Below are 23,437 nucleotides of genomic sequence, written 5' to 3' on the forward strand. Positions count from 1 at the left end.
TTCGTTGAGGAAGGTATTTCTCAAAGGAAGCCATGGTGGTAAGGAGATGTTTAAGGTAGAAAGAAAAATGAAACCCATAATTTCCAGCTCTATTTGCCAACATTGCATTTTGGTAGAGCCTCTTACCAAATTTGTCCATGGCTTTCCCCTCTCTGCCAGGAGGTACAGAAGCATATACACTGGCTCCTGAGGATTTTTTAAGGGTGGATTCGACAAGTAAAGATTCATGTGGAAGTTGTGGTTTGTCGAACCCAGGAATGGGAATTACTTTATATAGAGAGTCTAATTTACGTGGGGCCCCTGGAACCGTTAAGGGAGTCTCTAAATTCTTGTAGAAAGTCTCCCTCAAGATATCGTGTAGAGGGAGCTTTAAAAATTCCTTTGGAGGTTGGTCGAAGTCAAGGGCATCCAAAAAAGCTTTAGACTTTTTGGACTCAGCCTCCAAAGGAATGGACAGGGAATCACACATATCTTTCAGGAAACTGGAGAAAGATGAAGTGTCATGCTTAGAGGACAGGTCATGTACAGCAGACTCCTCCTCATCTGAGGAACATTCTCCTTCAGAGAGAAAGGGTTCCTCTGAATCTCCCCACAGGATCCCTGACATGGGGAGAACGGTCCCGAGACTCTGGTGTAGATGGGTCTACATGCCGGGTCTTGCGCACCGATTTACCCGATCTCATCGACATCGACCCAGGCGATGTAATCGGTTGTACCGGAGCCGAAGTCTGCACCGACTGATGTTGAGCTCTCGGCTCCGGCGCAAGGACTGGCATCGATACCGATGAGGTGGATTGAATCGGTACCGAGGGAGTGGATACCGACAGCACAGGTTGTTCCACTATCGGTACCGGCTCAGTGCGGACCGGCACCGGAAGGTTCGGTGCCAGGATAGCTGGAAGAAGCTGTTGTAATTGCTCCTTCAGCTGTGCTTGGAGAATGGCCGCAATACGGTCATCAAGGGATGGCACCGGTACCGCTTTTTTCTTCTGCGGTACCTGCGGTGCCGCTCGACGCCCTGGAGATGAGGAGCCCGATGTCGAGGGACTCACCTCGATAGGAGCGGAGCGCTTCCGCTGGCGCCTCACAGTCGGCAGGATTGGACTCACTGCACTCGAGACCGGAGGACGCTCCAGCGGGGAAGGCTTCTTAGCCGGCTTACCTGGATGTTGGGACGCCGGTGCGGAGTCTTGCGGCGTCGAAGAAGAGGGTGCCGACTGAACCGGTGCCGAAGTCGGAGTCGATGGAACGGGATCGGACATCTCGGCACCGAACAGTAATCGCTGCTGTATTTGGCGATTTTTTAAAGTACGTTTTTTAAGTGTGGCACAGCGCGTGCAGGTGGAGGCCTGATGCTCAGGACCCAAACACTGTAAGCACCAGTTGTGTGGGTCCGTGAGAGATATGGGCCGAGCACACCGCTGGCACTTTTTAAAACCTGGCTGAGGGGGCATGAAAGTGAAGACCGCTTCAGCCAAATCGAAGGCCGAGGCTTCGATGGTGGCAGAAGGCCCCGCAGGGGAAAAGCCAAATTGAATCAAAAAACAATGTTTTGTTTTTTTTTTTTTACAAAATTGAAAGAAAAAATGAAATAGGCAAAAGCCAAAAAGGTTTACGCGAGCGGGAAGGCAAGTCAAAAAAATTTTCAACAGCCGTTGAAAAAACGCGTCTTAGCTCCGCGGAAACTGAGAAACTGGTGGACCGCGCGCCTCTGTCGGGCGGGAAGGCACTCGCGCGTGCGCGGTGCGGCATGCCAGAACTTTCCAAGTTCTTAGAGTGCAATCACTCTAAAATTGTCCGTACCGGGGCTCCGTCGGTGCCGTCACCCATCAGTCAAGAATATGCTGCCTGCTTGTCCTGGGATAAAACACTTTTCCCAGATGTACTGCAAAGTATCCTAGACGTTCAGGATTTCAGGAAAACCCTAAAAATCTATTTGTTTAGGCAAGTGATATTCTTCTTCTTGATGTGTACTTCTATCATGGATCAGTCTTTAATATGGCTTTTGCCGTTATTGCAGTTATGTAGGTGCCTTGTTTTATCTTTGTTATGTGTTGTATGACTTGTACCTACTTGTAGACAAGTCAATGAAACTGTCCGTGCAATGTGCGGTGGCGGCAAAAAGGGCGACCGGAATGCTAAGAATGATTGAGAATTGGATCACGAACAGATGTGAAAAGGGTATCATACTGTTATACTGGGCCATGGTATGCCCGCACCTGTAATACTGCGTCCAACACTGGTCATCGTACATGAAAAAGGACATAGTATTACTCCAAAGAGTCCAGAGAAGAGTGACAAAAATGGTTAAGGGACTGGAGGAGTTCCGTACAATGAGAGGCTAGAGAAAATGGGCCTTTTCTCCCTTGAAAAGAGGAGACTGAGAGGGGACATGATTGAAACATTCAAGATATTGAAGGGAATTGACTTAGAGAGATTGTTCACCCTCTCCAAGGTAGGAAGACTGAAGAGGGCACTCTCTAAAGTTAAAAGGGGATAGATTCTGTAAAGAAGTTCTGCTTCACACAAAGAGTGGTAGAAATCTGGAACGCTCTTCCAGAGGCTGTTATACGGGAAAGCACCCTCCAGAGATTCAAGAAAAGGTTAGATAAGTTCCTGCTGAATCAGAACGTACGCAGGTAAGGCTAGACTCAAATAGGGCACTGTTTTTCTGCTGGGCACGATGGACCACTGGTCTGACCAAACAACGACAATTCTTATGTTCTTAAGCCTACACTAACATCTGTGCAAGCATTCCACATTGACCCCTTTGAAAATTGGGAGCCTACAATGGTGTGAACCTAAGAATTGCCGCTGCTGGGTCAGACCAGTGGTCCATCGTGCCCAGCAGTCCGCTCACATGGCAGCCCCCAGGTCAAAGACTAAATGAGTCCAGCATCGCCTGCGTACGTTCCAGTTTAGCAGGAACTTGTCCAATTTTGTCTTGAATCCCTGGAGGGTGTTTTCCCCTATAACAGCCTCCGGAAGAGCGTTCCAGTTTTCTACCACTCTCTGGGTGAAGAAGAACTTCCTTACGTTTGTACGGAATCTATTCCCTTTCAACTTTAGAGAGTGCCCTCTCTGAACATTGAGTAAAGTTGTGTTCCTAAATTTAGTCACTTAATTTATCTAGGATCCTAAACATTAGATACTAAAAGGTTACTTCTTACACAAGCATAACTATCAGCTAACTGTTTGGAACTAGGATCTGGAAGTGTGATTGCTCAACTTTCTGGTGCTAACAAGCTGCTCCAACAGTCCCAAAATAGCAAGATTCATTATTTAGAGCAGTAAAATCTGGCACATGTATCAAGCCCCCAGGTGGTGCTGCTCTTTTTTTTTGAATGTGCAGTTTTGTACAATGGTTGCAGCCATGCAAGTGCCTCCAAATACACATATTTTGACAATGGCCTTTACAGATTGGACTATTTGTCAAGAATCATTTCATTCTTCTTTACGATGGACGTTAAGATCTTTGCTTTCATCATTACAACTGGCTGAATAGCCCACCTACACTTCAACTGCAGACATATCACCTACTTTGAAGTCTGAACTAGGATGATCTATGAGTAGTTTGGTTACTCACCCATAACATGTTGGATCCTCTATAATTCTCTGGAAACATCAGCATGTGCTGGTCTGACATAGGGGAAGACATCAGATTGCTGCTCCTTTGCTGTGGCCATTCAAAGTCAACCTCACTTTTGCTTTTTTTCCTCCTTATAATCTGCGGGCATTGAGGGAAATGAGCATTATTATTCGAATGTGGAACTCACTATGATCAAATATAGCACCAGGGAAAGAACACATCTGACTAGTATCTTTCTACAAGGAGATTTAATATTCTGTTAGATCACAGTTAATTGTATCAGGAGAATGTGCAACTCTTTGTTCTATCTCTGTTATTAGTTCTCTGTGCGACTAATTCATTTTACATTGCCTTGACAGTTTCAATTGAGATCACCATTTCTAGCTACATTCTGTTATCTTTCTCCCCCAAATTTTTTATCCCAATGTTGCATTTGTTGATAAATATGCACAATGGCAGAAAAATTATACAATATATTGAAAAATTACAGATGTTTTAGCATCATTATTTGAAGGCAATGAATAGATGTTTAAAATTCTCTTGCTTTCCTCTGCCTCATTACACACAACGATATTGGAATGGGATTCATTCATTTATTATTTACTCAATATTCTGGTGGTTACTATGAATTGAACAAGACATTATACACTATTATCCTTTAATTTATAATGTTTTATTGAAGGAAATAATTAAATATAATATAATATAAATAGATTTCATTTCAAATAGATTCACAATTATGATATTTTCATACATATTTCTATCATTTCTTCAAAATATATTTCCATAAGACTCATATCAACCCCCTACTGCCCCCACCTCCCTTCCTCCCTTCCCCCCTTCCCCCCTCCCCTTCCCCCCTCCTATTCACATTGGGGTCCTTTTACAAAGGTGCGCTAAGCGTTTTAGTGCACGCACTGGATTAGTGCATGCTATAACGTATGCTAGCCAAAAATCTACCGCCTGCTCAAAAGGAAGCGGTAGCAGCTAGAGCATGGCAATCTAGCGCACGCTATTCCACGTGTTAAGGCCCTAATGCGCCTTCGTAATAGAAGCCCGTTGTATTGAAGTAATTAATGAAATTGTAATGAAATATGACATTTATCATTCCTTCAATATTCATTTCTATATGACCTATTTAGATTCAAACAATTTTTATTGATGCAAACATCATCAAATACAGCAAACACAACATCAAAGCACATCAACAATGCATCAACTATTATAATATAATAACGACAAACCTTTATTCATATTAGCCTTAATTTGACCCCAAACCTTTGGGCCTTCTCTAGTTAAACAGTAGCTAAATCTTTTCCTCCAAATTTCTCGTTCTACACAATTTGCTATATTTCTGAGTTGGCTCACTATGCTTAACAACTGGAAGATACATATTTGTATTGTATTTTGGGATAAGTGGAGGGGCATTTTTGAAAAAAATGTCTTAAGTCCAACTTGGATATTTCCAGCTGTACGTCCACAGTTGGAGGAACAAAAATGGCCATTTTCAAATGGCAAATTGCTGGACATCCAAATATATATATATATATATATATTTAGATCGTCCATTTAGACATCCTGGCCACCGGGATGTCTAACTTTATACCCCATTTTCGATCTGAAAAACATCCATGTTGAAAATGTCCTAATCCTGACCATTTGGACATGGGTGGGGCCAGCATTGTAATGGATTGGCCACATAGATATTCTGACAGGGCAATGGGACACCTTAGAGGGCACTACTGTGAACTTCACATAAAGGGTGATAGCTGTATATCTCACCATAACCCCCTTATAATTTATGGTGAGCCTCCCAAAACCTACCATACCCTCCTGTGTACCACTCCAATAGCAATTATGGCTGCAGGTGGCACCTATATGGCAGTATAGTAGGTTTTGGGTGGGCTCACATGTTGTACCATAAATGTAGTGGTTAGAGTGGTTTATGGGCCTAGGTCCTCCTCTCTATGGCTCACTAGCCCACTCATCAGGCTACTTAAGACACCTGTGTACAGCTCTACTAGGCTTTCACATACCAGGTGCTGCTGTTCTAGAGACAGGTATGCACCTTTTTGTTCTCATTTTTGTTTGGTGGAAGGAAGGGGATCAGTAGCACTGTGGTAGTGTGGGGATGTCTTAACCTTGATGCATGTATTGGTCATCTGATCAGTTTGGGTATCTTTGTGGCAACAGGTCTAGTTCCAAATGTTTAAGTTCTGTCCAGGATGTCTTGCAAAATGTTTGATTATCGCTGCAAGATGTCCATGTTTAATCCGCCCGTAGGAACACCCAAAGCCAGTCCATAGCACAACTCCATCACACCCATCTCGTGCTCTGGATGCACAGAGGCTGGGATACCTCGCTAGATGTTCAGAAAGACAGTTTCGATTATCGGCACTTAGGATGTGCAAGTGCCAATTTAGGATGCTTTTTGGATGTCTATGTTTTTTGATTATGAGCCTGATAGTGATCAATAGGACTTTCTCTCAGTATCTCATTGACAATCTTAATTATGAAAACTGTGTTAGTCTGGTGTAACAAAAATGGCAGAGGTAAGTGGCACCTTATAGACTACCAAATTTATTGAGCAATGAGCTTTGGAAGACTAGAATCTACTTCGTCAGATACCATCTGAAAGAGTAGATTTTGGTCTTCGAGAGTTCATGCCTCAATAAAATTGGTTAGTTTATAAGTTGCTACCTGCCTCTGTCATTTTAATTATGAAAGACAGTGTTTAAAAAGGATTATGGCCTTTTATGCATTGCTCACAGGTCTAAAGTCATGTAGGCGTAAAAACTTAGGCCACAATGCTTTTTTGAACATTCTGTGTTTGTAACCGTGCATGATGTTACAAAAACACACATACTTTTTTACCTGATACAACAAGCATGTGTGTCTGGTAGAGAAACAGTATGGAAATTGTAACTGCTTTCAGACAAGGTAGACTTTGCCCAGATGCTGTTTTTGCCCCATCACTTTTGACAGGCATTTCCACTAGTCTACTATGATTTTAAAAAAACAAAACAATATTCCATGCTTTTACTGTATTTTCTATAATAAAGTGAAACCTGGATTTTTGGACAAATGGGGACTCTTTTACTAAAGGTTAGCACGGTCAAATGGACATTTGCATGTTCCATAGGTAGAAAATAGGATGCACAGCATTTAGCACACACAGTTTTCATTAGTGAACATTAAGCTTTAGTAAAAGGGTCCCATTATGAGATGAAGTTCTTATAAGAATGGAACCAATTTACTGGAAACTGTAAGGGCTTGGGGCTTGGGTTGGATGAGAAAGGGTGGTATGGGAGATAGAATATTCTATTTGGTTGTATTTTATGGCACGTACTTCAAGCTATCTTTGGTAAGAAATGTGCATCAATTATTGGAACTAATAAATGAATTATGCCATTTTGAAATATAACAGATGAATGGCAGAAGCTGGCCACTTGGTTCATCTCCACAAATCTCATCTTCATGTAAACAAAAAATGCCCAAATGATGGCATACCATGATTCTTGTAATGATCAAAGAATATATACATATTTTTTAAAATCTTTATTCATTTTTAAAACTTTCAACAAGTGTAACATAAGGTACAATCATTTTATACTTTAACATCACTTAATATACCATCAAATTCTAACTCACATCAAATATCACCCTCCCTTATACCGACAAATTGTTCTTAAGCATAAGAAATCATACTACCACTGGCTGCTTCTAATGTAGTTGTGGCGGGGGACTTTAATGCTGTGATAGATCCATTTTTGGACAAGAAACCAAGTAGAATAATAAAATCATTAAGGTTAGATAATTTGGTAACATCTTGTGCACTTAAAGATATTTGGCGGATTCTCCATTTTAATGATCATGAGTTTTCTTTTTGCTCCCATGTTTACAAATCTTTTTCACAAATTGATTATGTTTTTGTATCGGATAAATTGGTACAGCAGGTAACAAAGGCCACCATAGATCCAATTATTTTGTCTGATCATAGTGGCGTGTGGATTGAATTTAAGTTTGCTGATCAAGATTCCAGTAGACCTGTATGGAGATTTAATAATGCATTACTTGCAGATTCAATTTTCTTGAAGAATTCCAATTAAAAATGAATGAATATTTTCAAATGAATACCTCTGAGGAAATCTCATTAGAAACCTCGTGGGATGCTTTCAAAGCTACCATGAGGGGGCAAATAATATCCTATTTGGTACATATTAGGAAACAACTTAAAAAGGAATTTACTGATCTGGAACAAAATATTAAAGACTTGGAGTCACAATTGGCCTTGAAATGGGAACAATTTACTTTACAGGCTCTTTTAAAAGCTAAATATAAATACAATGAAATTTCCTCTCAGCTGGTTAGGAAAGAATTGTTTTCTCAGCAGGCTCTGTATTATGGAAACTCGAATAAGGCGGGAAGTGTATTAGCTAATTATCTTAAAGCTAAAAAAAAGAAAAGTAAAGATTGTAGCTATTAAAGATGAGAGGGGTAAAACTCATTCCCAAATTGGAGATATATTAAAACAATTTTTGAATTTTTATAAAGCTTTGTATTCTTCTGAGTCTTATCCAAATAGGGAAATAGAGGGTTCAGAGTTCTTAAAATTACTCAAGGGACCAAAAATTCCTGATCATATAAAAGGAAATCTTGAGGCTCCTATTTCATTGAAAGAACTACAAGCAGCGTTGAAGTCCCTTAGAGTTGGATCCGCTCCAGGTGGGGATGGTTTCACTGTAGAGTTCTATAAATCATTCCAAATTACCCTATTACCACATTTATTGAAATTATATCAGGCTCAACTGATTAAAGGTTGCATTACTGGTACTATGGCTGAATCTTTAACAATTGTTTTGCCGAAGCCAAATAAAGATCCTATGTTGGTTTCAAATTACAGGCCTATTTCTTTGATTAATGTGGATGTTAGCTAAGTTACTGGCTTTATGTCTGTCCAAGGCTCTCCCTTACATTATTGGTATGCACCAAACAGGGGTTCGTTGCTCAAAGACATTCATCAAATAATGCCAGATTGACCTTTCACATGTTGAACTTGACAAAAGAAATGGATGATCCAACTTTCTATGTATCTTTGGATGCAGAGAAAGCCTTTGATCGAGTGGAATGGACCTTTATGTATCAGGCAATGGATTGGTTTGGTATTGGTTCTGGATTTATACAAATGATTCAAACCTTGTATAGTTCCCCTTCTGCCAGATTATATATAAATAATACTTTTTCAGAGCGGTTTTGTTTGGAGAGGGGAGTTAGACAGGGGTATTCCTTATGCAGGTTTGGAATATAAAGTCTCTGCATATGCAGATGATATTTTGATTCATTTGAGGAATCCTGAGTCGACCATTCTCCATTTACTGGATTTGATAGATAGATTTGGAAAATTCTCTGATTACAAAATAAATTGGAATAAATCTGAGGTTCTTCCATTAAATGTACATTGTGCAAAAGGATTACTGGATACGTTTCCTTTTATCTGGAAGGAAGATGGTATATAATATTTAGGGATTTGGATAAAAAGTACATTGGAAGAAAGAAACAATGAAAGTAAATGCAAAATCCTTATTTGTTAAAGGTCACGGAAATGTGTGAGCAATGGAACCCTTTACATTTGTCTTGGTGGGGGAGAGTTCAAACGGTCAAAATGATGATTTTGCCTGTAGTTTGCTACCAAATGGGTATGTTGCCAGTTTATTTTCAAGGGTCATTTTACAAAAAGCTAAATAGTATTCTGACAAAATTTATTTAGCTTGGGAAAAATGCAAGAATTGCTTTAGTATCTTTACAAAAACCAATTGCGGAGGGTAGGGTAAATTTTCCCAATTTTTATAGGTATCATCAAGCCTCGAGACACCCGGAAGTGGGCCTTGCGCAGAATGACCCGCGCTGGATAGAAGACCGGCAGAAAGACCCGCTGGAGAGAAGGGCCAGCAGAAAGACCCGCTGGAGAGATGACTGGCAGAAAGACCCACTGGAGAGAAAGGCCGGCAGAGAGAAGAGGTGCTGGCGTCAGGAGATTGCTTACAGGACGTGCTTCTCTTTGCGAGAGGCACGTCCTGTAGACAGTCATCTGGCCCCAGCACCTCTCCTCTTCCCCAGTGTACCGCGGTACACCTGAAATCTCAGGAGGCACACTGGTGTGCTGCGGCACACAGTTTGCGATCCACTGAGTTAGATGGTTGAGCAAACCTCACATATAGCAGGTATAATCTTGAAACACTGAACATAAATGACTGAAGTTATATAAGTATATTCGGCAGTAACACCTAAACAGATGGCGCTGATGTATGTAGGTATAATCTGAAAGCAGCTAGGGTAGACAGCTGAATGTTGATATTTATTGCATAATATTTCACATTTAAAGATAAAGTATAACGGTACCTTAGAGGGAAGCGGAGCCCATTTAACAATATTGAATTCTCAATGTTGATTTAATTACAAATATGTATGCTTAGTAGATTTATGGTGTTAAGGTTTTCATTACTTAATTAAAAAGAAGGGAAAATAAATGCTTTAAGCATGGTTCATTATTTTCAATGTTGTTTATTAATTGTGGCTTTTATGATCTTGGTTATGATAATTTCAATAGCTTAATTGGGAGGACTTTTATGAACTCAATTTGCATGCAGTTTTATTAATTAATGTTATTTTTTATTATACTATGATGTAAGGTAGTCAGTTTTCTGTTTGTCCATCTGTATGCACACCATTGTTTGCACATAAAGTTATGTGTAGTAGTGCCAATGAAGGTTTCTATCCCTGCCAGCTGAACATTCATAGAAGGCTGCAGTTCAACACATTTGTACCCCACCTGCATAAGAACTGGAATGGCCGGAGGTGAAAGCAGGATGACAGTCGGAGCGCTGGACCCTGTCTACTGGACCAGAGGAGGAGATGTAGATATGGGGATGGGGTTACAGGTCAGCAGAGGGTGACTGAAAACCCCCAACCACTCAAATTATCTGAATAGTTCTCAAATCATTTCTCTCTCTTTACTCACTCTTCCCAGCAGTGCTCATTTAGCTCACCTCCACACTCCATCAACCCACTACCACTCAAACTGCTCAGTGGTGTAGCGAGGAGGGAGGTGGAGGGGGCAGACTGCCCCAGGCATTGTCTTGGCTGGGACACCAGCACCCTTCTCCTCTCCACCCATCCACCTCTTCAAATCTTCACCGGCAATGAGCAGCATCTCCTATCTGCTGCTCGCGCCAGCCTCAGTTCTCCTGCTGCAAGTTTAATATTTGACCGATTGGCTGATGGACATTATAGTTCTAAAATGGCTCAGGGCTACTCCTTTTGATTGATTGGGATCCAGGTCATTAATTAAGTGGGGGGAATATGGGAATACTCTTGGGTATTGGGCGAGGAGGGCTGTCATGAAGGGTGTGAGTGAAAGGAAGGGTACATAGGCAGTTGTGGTGGTGTGGTAGTGTGTGTCTGGAGGGGAGTGTGTATGGGGAACTTGTTTCTTAGGTGATGAGATCTTGTGGGCCTGTGAGTGTGAGTTTTCTATCTTTTCCATTTTGCAGAAGGGAAGGCCTAGCTGGTGGATCTTTCCTGTTAAAATACTCCTTGCATTGTTGTTTTGCATTCTGTATTTGATCTGGGACTATGGTTAAACTTACAATGACAACATTAAATGTGGATGAGATTAACTCGCCACTGAAAAAGACTCAGATTCTCTCTCTTCTACATACACAGTTAGATATCCATACGATGCTTTTCCTTATCAATAAAATCCTCAAGTTTCTTTGGATCCTGAAATTGAATTGTGTTATTTAATGTAACCCTCATAACTGCGGGATAAAATAACCCATATCTTGCTCCTACATCCCTGAGCCTCCCACGAACTTTGAACAACATTCTGTAATCAGAAAATGTAATCATTTCATTAGTTATTCCTATCTCTGGATCATTGATAAATATCTTTAAAACTTTGGAAGAACTGCTGAATCTAATGTTTGCTGCTTAATTACTGATTGATCTACTTTATTTCCAACTTGATTAATTATTGCACCTCTGTGCGCTGGGAAAATATCCAGTTCTACCTTTGGATTTTGTGCCGTAGATGTTGCCATCAGGACTATCCATAGTTTTTTCTGTTTGTTATTTTATTTTTGTCATTGTGACTTCAAGCAAAATAGAATTGATCACACTTTAGCTTATACACAGTAACACTTAAAAGCACTGTTATAAATCTGCAAGGTAAACCTATCTGTACGGTTCTGGAGACATACTATGTTATTTCTCAGGAATACTTCATAGAGCCACAGCTACAATGGATTTTACTGCTTTATTAACTGCTTCTGTTTCACTGTTTACTGTAAATTTATGAATTTGTGACTGCTGTAAACAAACACTTTTTTTTTTTAATTCCTCTCTTTATAACAGAAAATAGTATACTCGGCACATTTTGGAAAAACTGGAATCTGGAAAATGTACAATACCTTCTGCACTATTGTGGTAGCCAGCTCTTCAATCAGTTCTTCCTTATGTTCTCGTAAATAACATGCCTCATGTTGTTTGTCCTGAAGAAAGATGAATATTCATAAAAACTGTAGACATGCAAGAAAAATCTCTGCCACCAGCTCTATACGATCTATAAACAGAGAGGGGTCGATATTCAAAGTAATTTAAGTGGGCAGGAGAGACTCCTGTCTGATTAAACTGCACTGTGTGGGTTGGCCGCCAATATTCAGTGCTAACTATTGGCTCCAACCAACCAGTTTGTAAGTAGGCCAAAGAGAGGTATTTTGGAGGCAGGTCGGGGAGAAGCTAGCATAAATAGCAGTCCTATCTTTGGTCATTCAGCTATATGGGTGCAGCAATGAATATCAACCAGCACCCACATGACTTCTAGCTTGGCCTAAGGAGGCAGCCGAACTGAACTGGAGCAAGTAGGTATTATTCTTGCCCGTTTTCCCTCTAGACCAGTGGTATTCAATCCAGTCCGCAGGAACTACCTGGCCAGTTGGGTTTTCAAAATCTCTGTTATCCATATTTATTGTGGATATCCTGAAAACCTGACTGGCCAGGTGGTCTCTGAGGTCTGGGTTGAATACCACTGCTCTAGACCATCAGAAATCAAGAAGGTAAGCCCACCATGATCTTGGAGAGGTCTTGATGTTCTGGATGGGGGATGGCAAAAATCAGAAAAGGGTCTGTAATATTTCAAAGTGGACCATTGTTAAGGCATGCGATTAGTAACTACATGTTGTCCTCATTGCATGAAGTGAGACCTCTGCTAAAACTGCATGAGTTAGTGGTGAAGTAACTCATCTTAACGTAGTCCATGTTGATAACTAATCCCCTTAACAGGTAACGAATAGTTACAGTATCTGCTATTTGCAGCATAATCATAACAGTTAATTCTTCAATATCTTCAAAGATATTACATTACATTTATGAATAACAATTTTATTAATAAAATGACTCTAAAAGAGTGGTGAACATATTGGCACCAAGAACTGTAATACTTCTCAAGCACATAAGATAGAATGTTAAACACAAATAGTGTTTCATAGTGGACTATGAACTCATAGTGGACTATAAATCCAGGATAAAAACCCGCCCAAAACAAAACACACCACTCTATGCCTCTTGTATGCAGAAAGAAAAAGAACAACTCTTTTTCAGCTGAAATAATGTTTTAAAATTTAACATAGTGACTGGTTCAAAACTAATCTAATAAAAAAATGGGTAACTGAATGTTAATAGGCTTTTACCAGACTGTCACTACAAGCCTCTGCCTTGGAAATGGCTTCTTCGACTGCTTCCTCTGCGACACGCAAGGCCACAGCAAGGGTGTCCATCATACTGTGTCCTAGGCATGAAAAGAAGACAGAGTTGACCGTCCTGTGACAAAGATTTAGCATTACAGCTGTGGTTTTGAAAGGAAGGGAAGGGGAATCTTTATCAGGCAGCAGACTGAATGGCCTCAACAGCCACAGGTTAAAATCAATCAACAAATATATACTTGTTGCAGGTTTCAGGGTCTCGCTGCGAGACCTGGAAACCTGCAACAAGCACAATGCCAGCTGTGGAGACCATGAGAAAATAACAAATATATAACCTGAAAAGAATTGCCACACCGCACTGGCATGCTCATTGCTTTTGCAATTCCTGAAGCTGGTAAGGAATATCAATATGAAATCAATATAGATGTTTAAGTAATTTATGTTAAATATGGAAGATCATTTTACTTAATTTTGTTGTGGTATTTATATAATATTGCGGTTTCTATGTTTTAATTGATGGGATGCTTGTCATTTTAAAACTTTTGGGATTGTAATTCACTTTGTACTGGCTTGTTGGCGAAATGGACTATAAATATCATATTACGAGTAAATTAAGTTAAAAGTGTTTATCTGAGATCACCATGTACTGTTCATGGTTTGTCACAAATCCTATTAAGGCTGCACATTAAAGAGCTATTGATAATCACTCAGCTGGAAACTGTACCAACATAAAATTACTTTGTGCACAGTACATCAGTTTTGTCAAATATGTTTAACAACTACATGTCCAAAATAAAAGTATACCAAACACATATGCTACACAAGTCTGCAACACACTCAACCTACTCTCTAACAAATATTACTACACAAACATCAATCACCAAAAATCAATTTAACCTCGTTCAGGTTTTATTTAAACTCCACAGTCAGCATTTATTTGAAATGCCTGCCGTAGTATTTAAACTTACACTCGTTTATTCTTTATTTTGATTTCCAATACCACCAAGAAGTGAGGCCCTGAACAAAGCCAGGATCCAGTCAGTGTCAATTGTACACAGATTTGTTGTTAGTAGTCAAATATCCACCATGGTCACATTTCAGCAGCTGAGTCAATATCACCTCTAGAGGACACTCTGAAAATGCATATCACTGCATTATAGCGTGTTGTCAAATCGAACAACGTTCTCAGAATCGGAAATAGAACTCCAATATTAAGATAGAAAATAAAATTCCTACCATCACTCAAACCAACAACACGGTAAAAATAATCATTGTTATCATGAACATCACAGTCTCCTAATCCTTCATCAACACATTTTTACGAACAGCCAATTAAGATCTCATCTGCTCATGAATTTTTTAATTCTAGTACAGTCTACGGTTTGAATTCCAAATGCACTAGTGAATAAATAAACCTTTAATAATGCCCTGAATCTCTTATAGACCTTTCAGTCCTCAAAGACCCTGGTAACCTCTTTCTCGAGTAGATGGCCAGCCTATGATCTGAAAGCTAGCAGAGAGATCTATTTGGAACATAAGGAATAATAAAATTGGACAAATAGAACTGATCCTTTTTGTTGAAAGCCTTAAATACCAAGAATAAAACAAAATCAATTCAATTCAAAAGTTGACTGGAAGTCAGTGATATTGTAACAATGGGTTTACATGATTACCGTATTTTCACGTAGATAACGTGCACCGTGTAAAACGCGCACACGGGTATAGCGTGCGGAAAACACAAATTTATGTACAGAAATTTTTATATACCGCGCACACCCATATACCGCGCATGCTGCCCGACTCTCCCGTCACCGCCCGACTCTCCTTTCGCCCGCCCTGACTCTCCTCTGGCCACCCCGACTCTCCTTTCGCCCGCCCCGACTCTCCTCTCCCCCTTGAAGTCCTGTCTCCACCCTGAAAGCCTAATGCCCCCCCCCGACATCTGATTCACTCCCCCTGCAGGACCGCTCGCACCCCCACCCCGAAGGACCACTCGCACGCACCCGCACCCCCACCCTGAAGGACCGTTCGCACCCCCACAGCCTCCTGACCCCCCCATCATGTAGAAGCTCCTACCAGTGTCCTGCTGCTTCCTCTTGGCGGTCCCGCCCTTTCTCTGACGTCAAGCCCTCTTGCCCCACCGACTCCCCGACACGATCGGGGCAAGAGGGAGCTCAAGCCCTCTTGCCCCAGCCAACCGCGGCACCCCCGACATGATCGGGGCAAGAGGGAGCTCAAACCCTCTTGCCCCACCGACTCCCCGACACGATCGGAGCAAAAGGGAGCCCAAGCCCTCTTGCCCCACCGACTCCCCAACTCCCCGACAATATCAGGTCAGGAGGGAGCCCAAGCCCTCCTGGCTCTGACGACCCCCCCCCCACTAGTTGTTCGGGCCAGGAGGGAGCCTAAGTCCTCCTAGCCCTGGCGACCCCCCCACTAGTTGTTCGGGCCAGGAGGGAGCCTAAACCCTCCTGGCCACGGCGACCCCCTACCCCCACCCCGCACTACATTCCGGGCAGGAGGGATCCCAGGCCCTCCTGCCCTCGATGCAAACCCCCCTCTCCCCAACGACCACCCCCCAGCCGACCCGCAACCCCCCTGGCCGGCCCCCATGACACCCCCACCCCCCTTCCCCGTACCTTTGTGTAGTTGGCCGGACAGACGGGAGCCAAACCTGCCTGTCTGGCAGGCAGCCAACGATGGAATGAGGCCGGATTGGCCCATCCGTCCCAAAGCTCCGCCTACTGGTGGGGCCTAAGGAGCCTGGGCCAATCAGAATAGGCCCGGGAGCCTTAGGTCCCTCCTGGGGGCGGGGCCTGAGGCACATGGGCCCAACCCGACCATGTGTCCAAGGCCCCGCCCCCAGGAGGGATCTAAGGCTCCCGGGCCTATTCTGATTGGCCCAGGCACCTTAGGCACCACCAGTAGGCAGAGCTTTGGGACGGATGGGCCAATCCGGCCTCATTCCGTCGTTGGCTGCCTGCCGGACAGGCGGGTTTGGCTCCCGTCTGTCCGGCCAACTACACAAAAGGTACAAGGAAGAGGGGTGGGGGTGTCGTAGGGGGTCAGCCAGGGGGGTCGTGGGTCGGCTGGGGGGGCGGCCGGAGGTTCTTGGGGGGGCGGTCGTTGGGGGAGGGGGGTTTGCGTCGAGGGCAGGAGGGCCTGGGATTCCTCCTGCCTGTAATGTAGTGCGGGGTGGGGGTAGGGGGTCGCCGTGGCTAGGAGGGTTTGGGCTCCCTCCTGGCCTGAACAACTAGTGGGGGGGGGGGTCGCCAGGGCCAGGAGGACTTGGGCTCCCTCCTGGCCCGAACAACTAGCGGGGGGGGGGGGGGGGTCGCCAGAGCCAGAAGGGCTTGGGCTCCCTCCTGGCCCGATATTGTCGGGGAGTTGGGGAGTCGGCGGGGCAAGAGGGCTTGGGCTCCCTTTTGCCCCGATCGTGTCGGGGAGTCGGGGGGGGCAAGAGGGCTTGAGCTCCCTTTTGCCCCGATCGTGTCGGGGGTGCCGCGGTTGGCTGGGGCAAGAGGGCTTGAACTCCCTCTTGTCCCGATCGTGTCGGGGAGTCGGGGAGTTGGCGGGGCAAGAGGGCTTGACGTCAGAGAAAGGGTGGAACTGCCGGAAGAAGCAGCGCAGGCGCAGGGCTCACAGAAGGGCCGGGACCGCCAAGACGAAGCAGCAGGACACCGGTAGGAGCTTCTACATGATGGGGGGGGGGGGTTCGGAGATGTGGGGGTGCGAGCAGTCCTTCAGGCTGGGGGTGCGGGTGGGAGTGCGTGCGAGCGGTCCTTCGGGGTGGGGGGGCGAGCGGTCTGCGGTGGGGTGAATCGGATGTTGGGGGGGAGAACTATGTTAAAAAAATTTTGTACAACGCGCTCACGCTTATAACGCGCAAGGGTATGCGCGGTTTGTAAAATCCACGTATAACGCGCGCGTTATATGCGAGAAAATACGGTAGACTTGCTCGCCTTACCAATGAAACACATTCAGAGCATTTGTACTGTAGTTGCTTTAAATTAGCTTTAGTAATGCATGATTCTGGAAATGAATAATGCATGAAGAATGCAGGGTAATATCACAATAAAAAACACATCACCAACAACAAATAGCACATAACTGGTGAAGACCAAAAAAGCTTTTCTTCACTATGTTTTGAGAGCTGTTCACTACATTAAAGCTGGTACTCTATGATCATTTTAAGGCTCTGATTCTATAAAGTTTGCCTAAAGAAAGGCACTGATACCAGCACCAATTCCACAAAACTTAGATACCCATTAAAGAATTACGCTTGGCATCACCTAAGCTTCTTAACATTCAGTCATCCCCAATTTATTCCAGTGTTTTCTTTGCCTAATGGCACTTATTTCACAAAGAGGTGCCTAACTCAAAAACATATCCATGATCCGCTCATAACCACACCCAATTTTAGTGTAGGTACTTTGCGAAAGGTGCCTACTTTTTATAGAATCGAGTTTTTCAAGTTAGGCACTGTAGAAAGATTTATGGATGACTAATCAGTTACATAAACAAATACGTGCCTGTCTTAGTCAGATGCTAGGGAAAACCATAATCTCCTTACCCAAGGTTCGTTATTTTGCCAGTTTATACTAAGAAGCATAGAGACCAAGGCTATATGAAATACTTTTATTATGAAAATTGAAAAATAAATTCATAAGCCAGCAGCAATAACTAATTATTGTTCAAAATGTCTCTGTACATACATATATGAAACCCATAATTATCACACCACACTTGTTAGATAAATAAGTAAAACTAATTCTTACACTCTAAATAATTCCTTATAATAATAATTCCTGATTAGCAGCAAACTATTACAGTTTATCACCAAGAGTAGCTTTACAAATCCTTATCCTAAAGACAATAGGATTCCCTCTCTAACCCAGCTGAAAAGACATATAATTCCTTATCCTCACCATCCAATTAGGCTGTAGCACAGAATCAGGTGAAATGGAAGACGTCTTTCCTACGCTTAGCAGATATGGAGATCCTTCTGTTTAGGAACAGTCCATCAGCAACTGGAGAAGCTGTAACTTAGGTTGGCAGCAAAGGTTTCCTTGATGTGATGGAATCCAGATCTGTTTAAAGTCCAGTTTCCCTCTCTCTCAGGCAGAGAGTCACAAGAGGTAACTTTTCAGGTCTTAATTATTATAGAAAATGCAGAGTAACCTATGATAAGATGCGAGTTCCCTCACATCCTGGCACAGACAAAATTAATCATTAGCACGTTTCACTTGGATCTCGTCAGATGACCTCTCCGGACCAATCCAGAAACATAACTTAGATGAATAGTCTTTCTGTATAAAGTCTCGTACAAACTGTGAAACAGAGGCGCCTTCGTTAGTTAAGAAGCACAGGAACAATACCTCCCCCAAGATTCACATAGGCAGAGCATGTAGGCATAGCTGGATGTCCTTGACTAGAATACAATTCTGGTACATACCCAGAATGCATCAGGCAGAAACAGCAAAGATGTATTCTTCTTTCTCTTCTTGCAAGTTTTAGGCTGGAATGATTTCTTGGAGACAATGGTTCAGGCTTTGATGATGTCATAGAGGCCTAACCTTCAGATGCAAATAAGGAAACACCCCTACAGCACCTAACTTTCAATTAATTTCAATTAAAGCCAATTATGAGGTGTTCTGTGCCAATATCAGCACCAATTAAGCCTATTGATCAAGGTAGGTGCCAATATCGGCACCTAACTTTAGGTGGACTTCATAGAATCAGGGCTTATATATCTAAAAGGAGTCCATTACTTTCCTGGGTGTTTTAAACAGAATTGGAGTCATAATTGGATGCATAATGCTCCCTGTTAACCAGCAAACTGTTTTCTCAAACATCATTTGATACATAATGTTCCATAAGCCATCTCACGACTGATCCAGACAACACTGGAGCGTATGTCATAAAAGTACAGGATTACCAACAAAATATCATCCACATAATATGAGTTCAAGCCATGTTCCTGAATTAAAATAACTAGAGGATTAAAAAAGATATTAAACGGAAGTGGTGATAAGATTGAACCCTGTGATTCTTGTTCATGAATAGCCATCAAAAGAGAAAAAGATCACATTAATAGAACAAGATGCAAACCAATTCCCAAACAGCAGTGAGAGGAGAAAGCCCTGGTCATTGCAGCACGCGGCCTTGTAGGCAGGAGGGAATGAGCTTCCCTCCTACTGTTTGCTCTTCCAAAGGTGCCGGGGGGGGGGGGGGGGAGGCGTCTGGGGATGTGGGGAGGGGGGACACAGAGATATCAGGGGAGGTACGGGATATGAGGTTGATGTTGGGACGTGAGAGGGGATGTTGGGATGTCAGGGAGAGGGGTGTAGGGCTCCATGGCTCAGCTGATCCTGGCAGGTGGAATCCCCATCAGCTGAGCCACCAGGAATCCCCCCAAACTGGCTCAGCTGATGGGGATTCCTTCTGCTGCAATCAGACAAGATAGTTGGTGGGAACATCTACAAAACTTAATTCGGCCCTGCTAACTATACCACACTTGGGGTTCTCCAGGACATAAGGGCCTGATTCTATAAGAAAAACCTCATTGAGGACACCTAGAAATGCCTAAGTGAAATCCACACCTACGTTAATTGTTTTTTAATGGGTTAATTGACCACCCCACTAAAAACTCATTTAGAAATTTATTTTAACTGTTAATTTGGATTGTGCGTGGAATAAAGTGTGGCGGCTAGTGACACCTAAGTCGAGGCACCCTGTGATGTCTAACGACACCTTCTTGAAAGGGGTGGAGATTAGGTGTGATTGACTTAGGTGTTGCTAGGCATCTGAGGTAGATGCCAGGAAATTAGATCAAGTAAACCCTGGCCTAATATATCAGCGCCTACCTCTAGGACGCCTAGTGATGCTTAAGCCTACTTAGGCACCTCTAGGACCTATAAAGGACACCCAGCGGTTGATTGACTACCGTGCGGAGTGCTGCTAGAATAAGGCCCTCAAGCTTTATGGGACAGTCTTGGAAATGTCGTGGGGGCAGGAGTGATCTAAATCAGGCCTTAATGTCTTTGTACTCATTTCCAGAGGATACGGAACTAACACAGTGGTCGATGCAATGGCAAACTCCTGCTCACAGTGGGAGTAATTACACCCATATAGATGTAGTTAACTCCTGCAGCTTTAAATGTTTGCAAGATTTATCATGATCTATGTAAATCTTTTGCATAGCAATGAACTTCTTAGCATATGATACAGCTCACTAATATACCAAGATACAATTTTCTAACAGTGCATATTATTTTCCAGTAGTGCATGATAATGCATTTTATCATATGCTGACAATTTCTGTATTTTAATGTACAATAATGTGTTATTGCAGGATATCATTTTTTACTAAAAAACAAAGAAATACAGATTCAGCTACACACATTTACATAATACTCCAACAAATCTATATCTAAGAACCCATGAATGCTTCTGTTACAAAGATATATGTGTAATTATGACATAATAGTAACAGAAAGGTTAAATAGCAGTATGAGCTATGTCTTCCATAATTCAAGTTTATTGTCTTGCACATGTTTTAAAAGAAATTATTAAAAGAAAGTGAACTGCTCCATAAACCCTACAAGAAAGGACTTACAGATGAATGAAAAACTGCACCTGAACACTGACAGTAACAGCAGAGTTTCTTATAGCCAATTCTAGTGGCGATCAGGAGATACACCTCAGGTCTAAAAATGAATTCTCTCTGATGCTGGTATTAGAAAGCTTTAGGATGCTGTATGCTTAACATATCATTCTTGTGACTGTATTAGAATAGTCAATCAATTGAACAATACCTCTAGTTTTTGGGGGGTTTTTTCCTTCGGTTTTCTGCCATCTGGCAATGTGAAATTCAAATGTCAAAAGACTGAGGACCTGATTCTCTAAGCTTTAACACCACAGTAAAATAATATGTGTGCTATATGTTCCGCTATGTGTGCAGAAAATTGCAGATAAAGGGGGAGGAGGAGCTGTGCTCAAAAGAAAAAATGCTAGCACAGCTCCTCCTCCTGCCTGTCTAAAAAAAAAAATAATAATAAATAAAAAGCAGCCCCTACTCTCCAGTAAGCAGGGGCTGCTTTTTTTTATGGGCACAGCTCACACACAAAAGCTGCACCTATATTAAAAAAAAAGCTCCTCACCTGACAGCAAACTTCCCCCTCCCCAACAGCTCCCCTCCCCCACAAGCTTGGTGGTCTAGTGGGCCATCCCCCACTCCAACCCCTCTCCCGGTACCCATCAGCAGCATGCTTCATAAGAACATAAGCAGTGCCTCTGCTGGGTCAGACCAGGGGTCCATCCTGCCCAGCAGTCCGCTCACGCGGCGGCCCATCAGGTCCAGGACCAGTATAGTGATCTCTATCTATACCCTTCTATCCCTTTTTTCTACAGGAATTCATCCAATCCCTTCTTGAACCCTGATTCCGTAACCTGTCCTATCACACCCTCTGGAAGCGCATTCCAGGCATCCACCACCCTTTGGGTGAAGAAGAACTTCCTAGCATTGGTTCTGAATCTGTCCCCTCTTAATTTTTCCATTTGCCCTCTCGTTCTTGTAGTTTCTGAAAGTTTGAAGAATCTATCCCTCTCCACTTTCTCTTTGCCGTTTATGATCTTGTAAGTCTCTATCATGTCCCTTCTAAGTCTCCGATTTTCCAGGGAAAAGAGCCCCAGTTTCTCTTATCTTTCAGCATATGATAGGTTTTCCATACCTCTTATTTTAGTTGCCTGGGCTAACAGGGCCTCACCTGACAGCCCCCCACCACACAAGTCTGGTGGTTTAGTGACTCGTCCCCCCTCCAACCTTCCCTCAGAACTTTCCTCATACCTTTTTATAGAAAACCGGCAGGTGGGATGCTTATTCCCTCCAACTGCCAAGCCCGCCTCTTCATAATGGCGAGCCTTCTCCTTCCCGGTGCACTCTGGGATGCACTGGGATGGAGGGACCTAGGCCCTGTTTAGCCCAGGCAACTAAGACCCCTCCCATAAGAGGGCATAAGGGTTTGGGGGGTTTAGAAAAACAGACTGAATTACAAGTAAACCATGAAATGAATGGAGAAAAGTCTGATACTTCTCATATGAACCACAAAATAATCTCCGAGAACTCACTATAGGATTTAGCTAAAATGGATGACTGGTCAATGTGACCAGTTCATTAGAAAACTGCAACCTTACACATCACTCTTGACCTCACACAATACTCAATTTTCAATTACAGTCCATATGAATGCTATGTGGGACTTACCTTCCGTTTGTCTGTAGAAAGTAGAGTCGCTTCCACATATGCTTCCATCATTCTCTATGCTTTCACCAATAATACTTCCTTCTAATCATAAAACAGAGCAAACCAAATTATTAGGATTACTCTATATGTAGGCAAAACATGTGATATGAGCAGCATGTCTAAAGGTTTTGATACCTGCTCCGGCTCACCATTTAAACCGTCACTTGCTGTACAAACTGCACTGGAATCTTTTAACTCATACCCTTGAATCCCTCAAATCAATATTCAAAAGAAGTTATTGGTTCACTGGTAGCCAGTGAACATATTAGCTTCCTTATCCCTAGATTTCTGGCTGCTACACAGATCTTTCTAAATGGCTCAGTACAATACAAATAGTAAGGGGGTAGAGGGAGGACAGATCACAGATTATCCAGATACCAGTGACATTCAACCACTGGCTGTATAAACTACATGTTTAGTTTAGACTTGCTTGAAAACAGGCCTAAACTGGGTGGACTGCAGTGGCAGCGCAGAAGGTATATATTAATTCAAACCCTAGAGCTGGCGTTTCAATGAACAGTCACTGCCACCACTGAAAACTTACCCCTCATTCTATTCTAGGATGCCTAAATTTAATGTCCGTTGTACATTTAGGCCTGGATTCTATAAACAGCATCCCAATTGTAGGTGGCCTACTGTTGCCTAACCATCCAATTGGGATGCATGTTTTCTAAATAAAACCTCCCGAGGCAGGCTGTCTACATTGTAAGCGCCTCTGGGAGCCTAGGGAGGCATGCAAGCCTGCCTAAGCTAGGCTAGTAGAAGACGCATACAATGTAGGCCAGC

The 23,437-nt window shown here is 42.8% G+C and overlaps 1 protein-coding gene across 4 annotated transcripts in view; it reads right to left on the reverse strand.

Moving 5' to 3' along the window:
• The window catches only part of MYRIP (myosin VIIA and Rab interacting protein), a 438,913-nt gene that overhangs the window by 101,523 nt on the left and 313,953 nt on the right, over positions 1–23,437 (reverse strand). For all 4 annotated transcript variants that reach the window (XM_033930406.1, XM_033930409.1, XM_033930410.1 and 1 more), the window contains exons 5-8: positions 22,613–22,693; positions 13,336–13,433; positions 12,058–12,138; positions 3,587–3,727 (exon numbers count right to left, since the gene is read on the reverse strand). In XM_033930406.1, coding sequence (XP_033786297.1) covers positions 3,587–3,727; positions 12,058–12,138; positions 13,336–13,433; positions 22,613–22,693 — 401 coding nt within the window. The remainder of the gene's footprint in view (positions 1–3,586; positions 3,728–12,057; positions 12,139–13,335; positions 13,434–22,612; positions 22,694–23,437) is intronic.

Source organism: Geotrypetes seraphini, chromosome 2 (genome assembly GCF_902459505.1).
Source record: "Geotrypetes seraphini chromosome 2, aGeoSer1.1, whole genome shotgun sequence".
Classification (NCBI taxonomy): domain Eukaryota; kingdom Metazoa; phylum Chordata; class Amphibia; order Gymnophiona; family Dermophiidae; genus Geotrypetes; species Geotrypetes seraphini.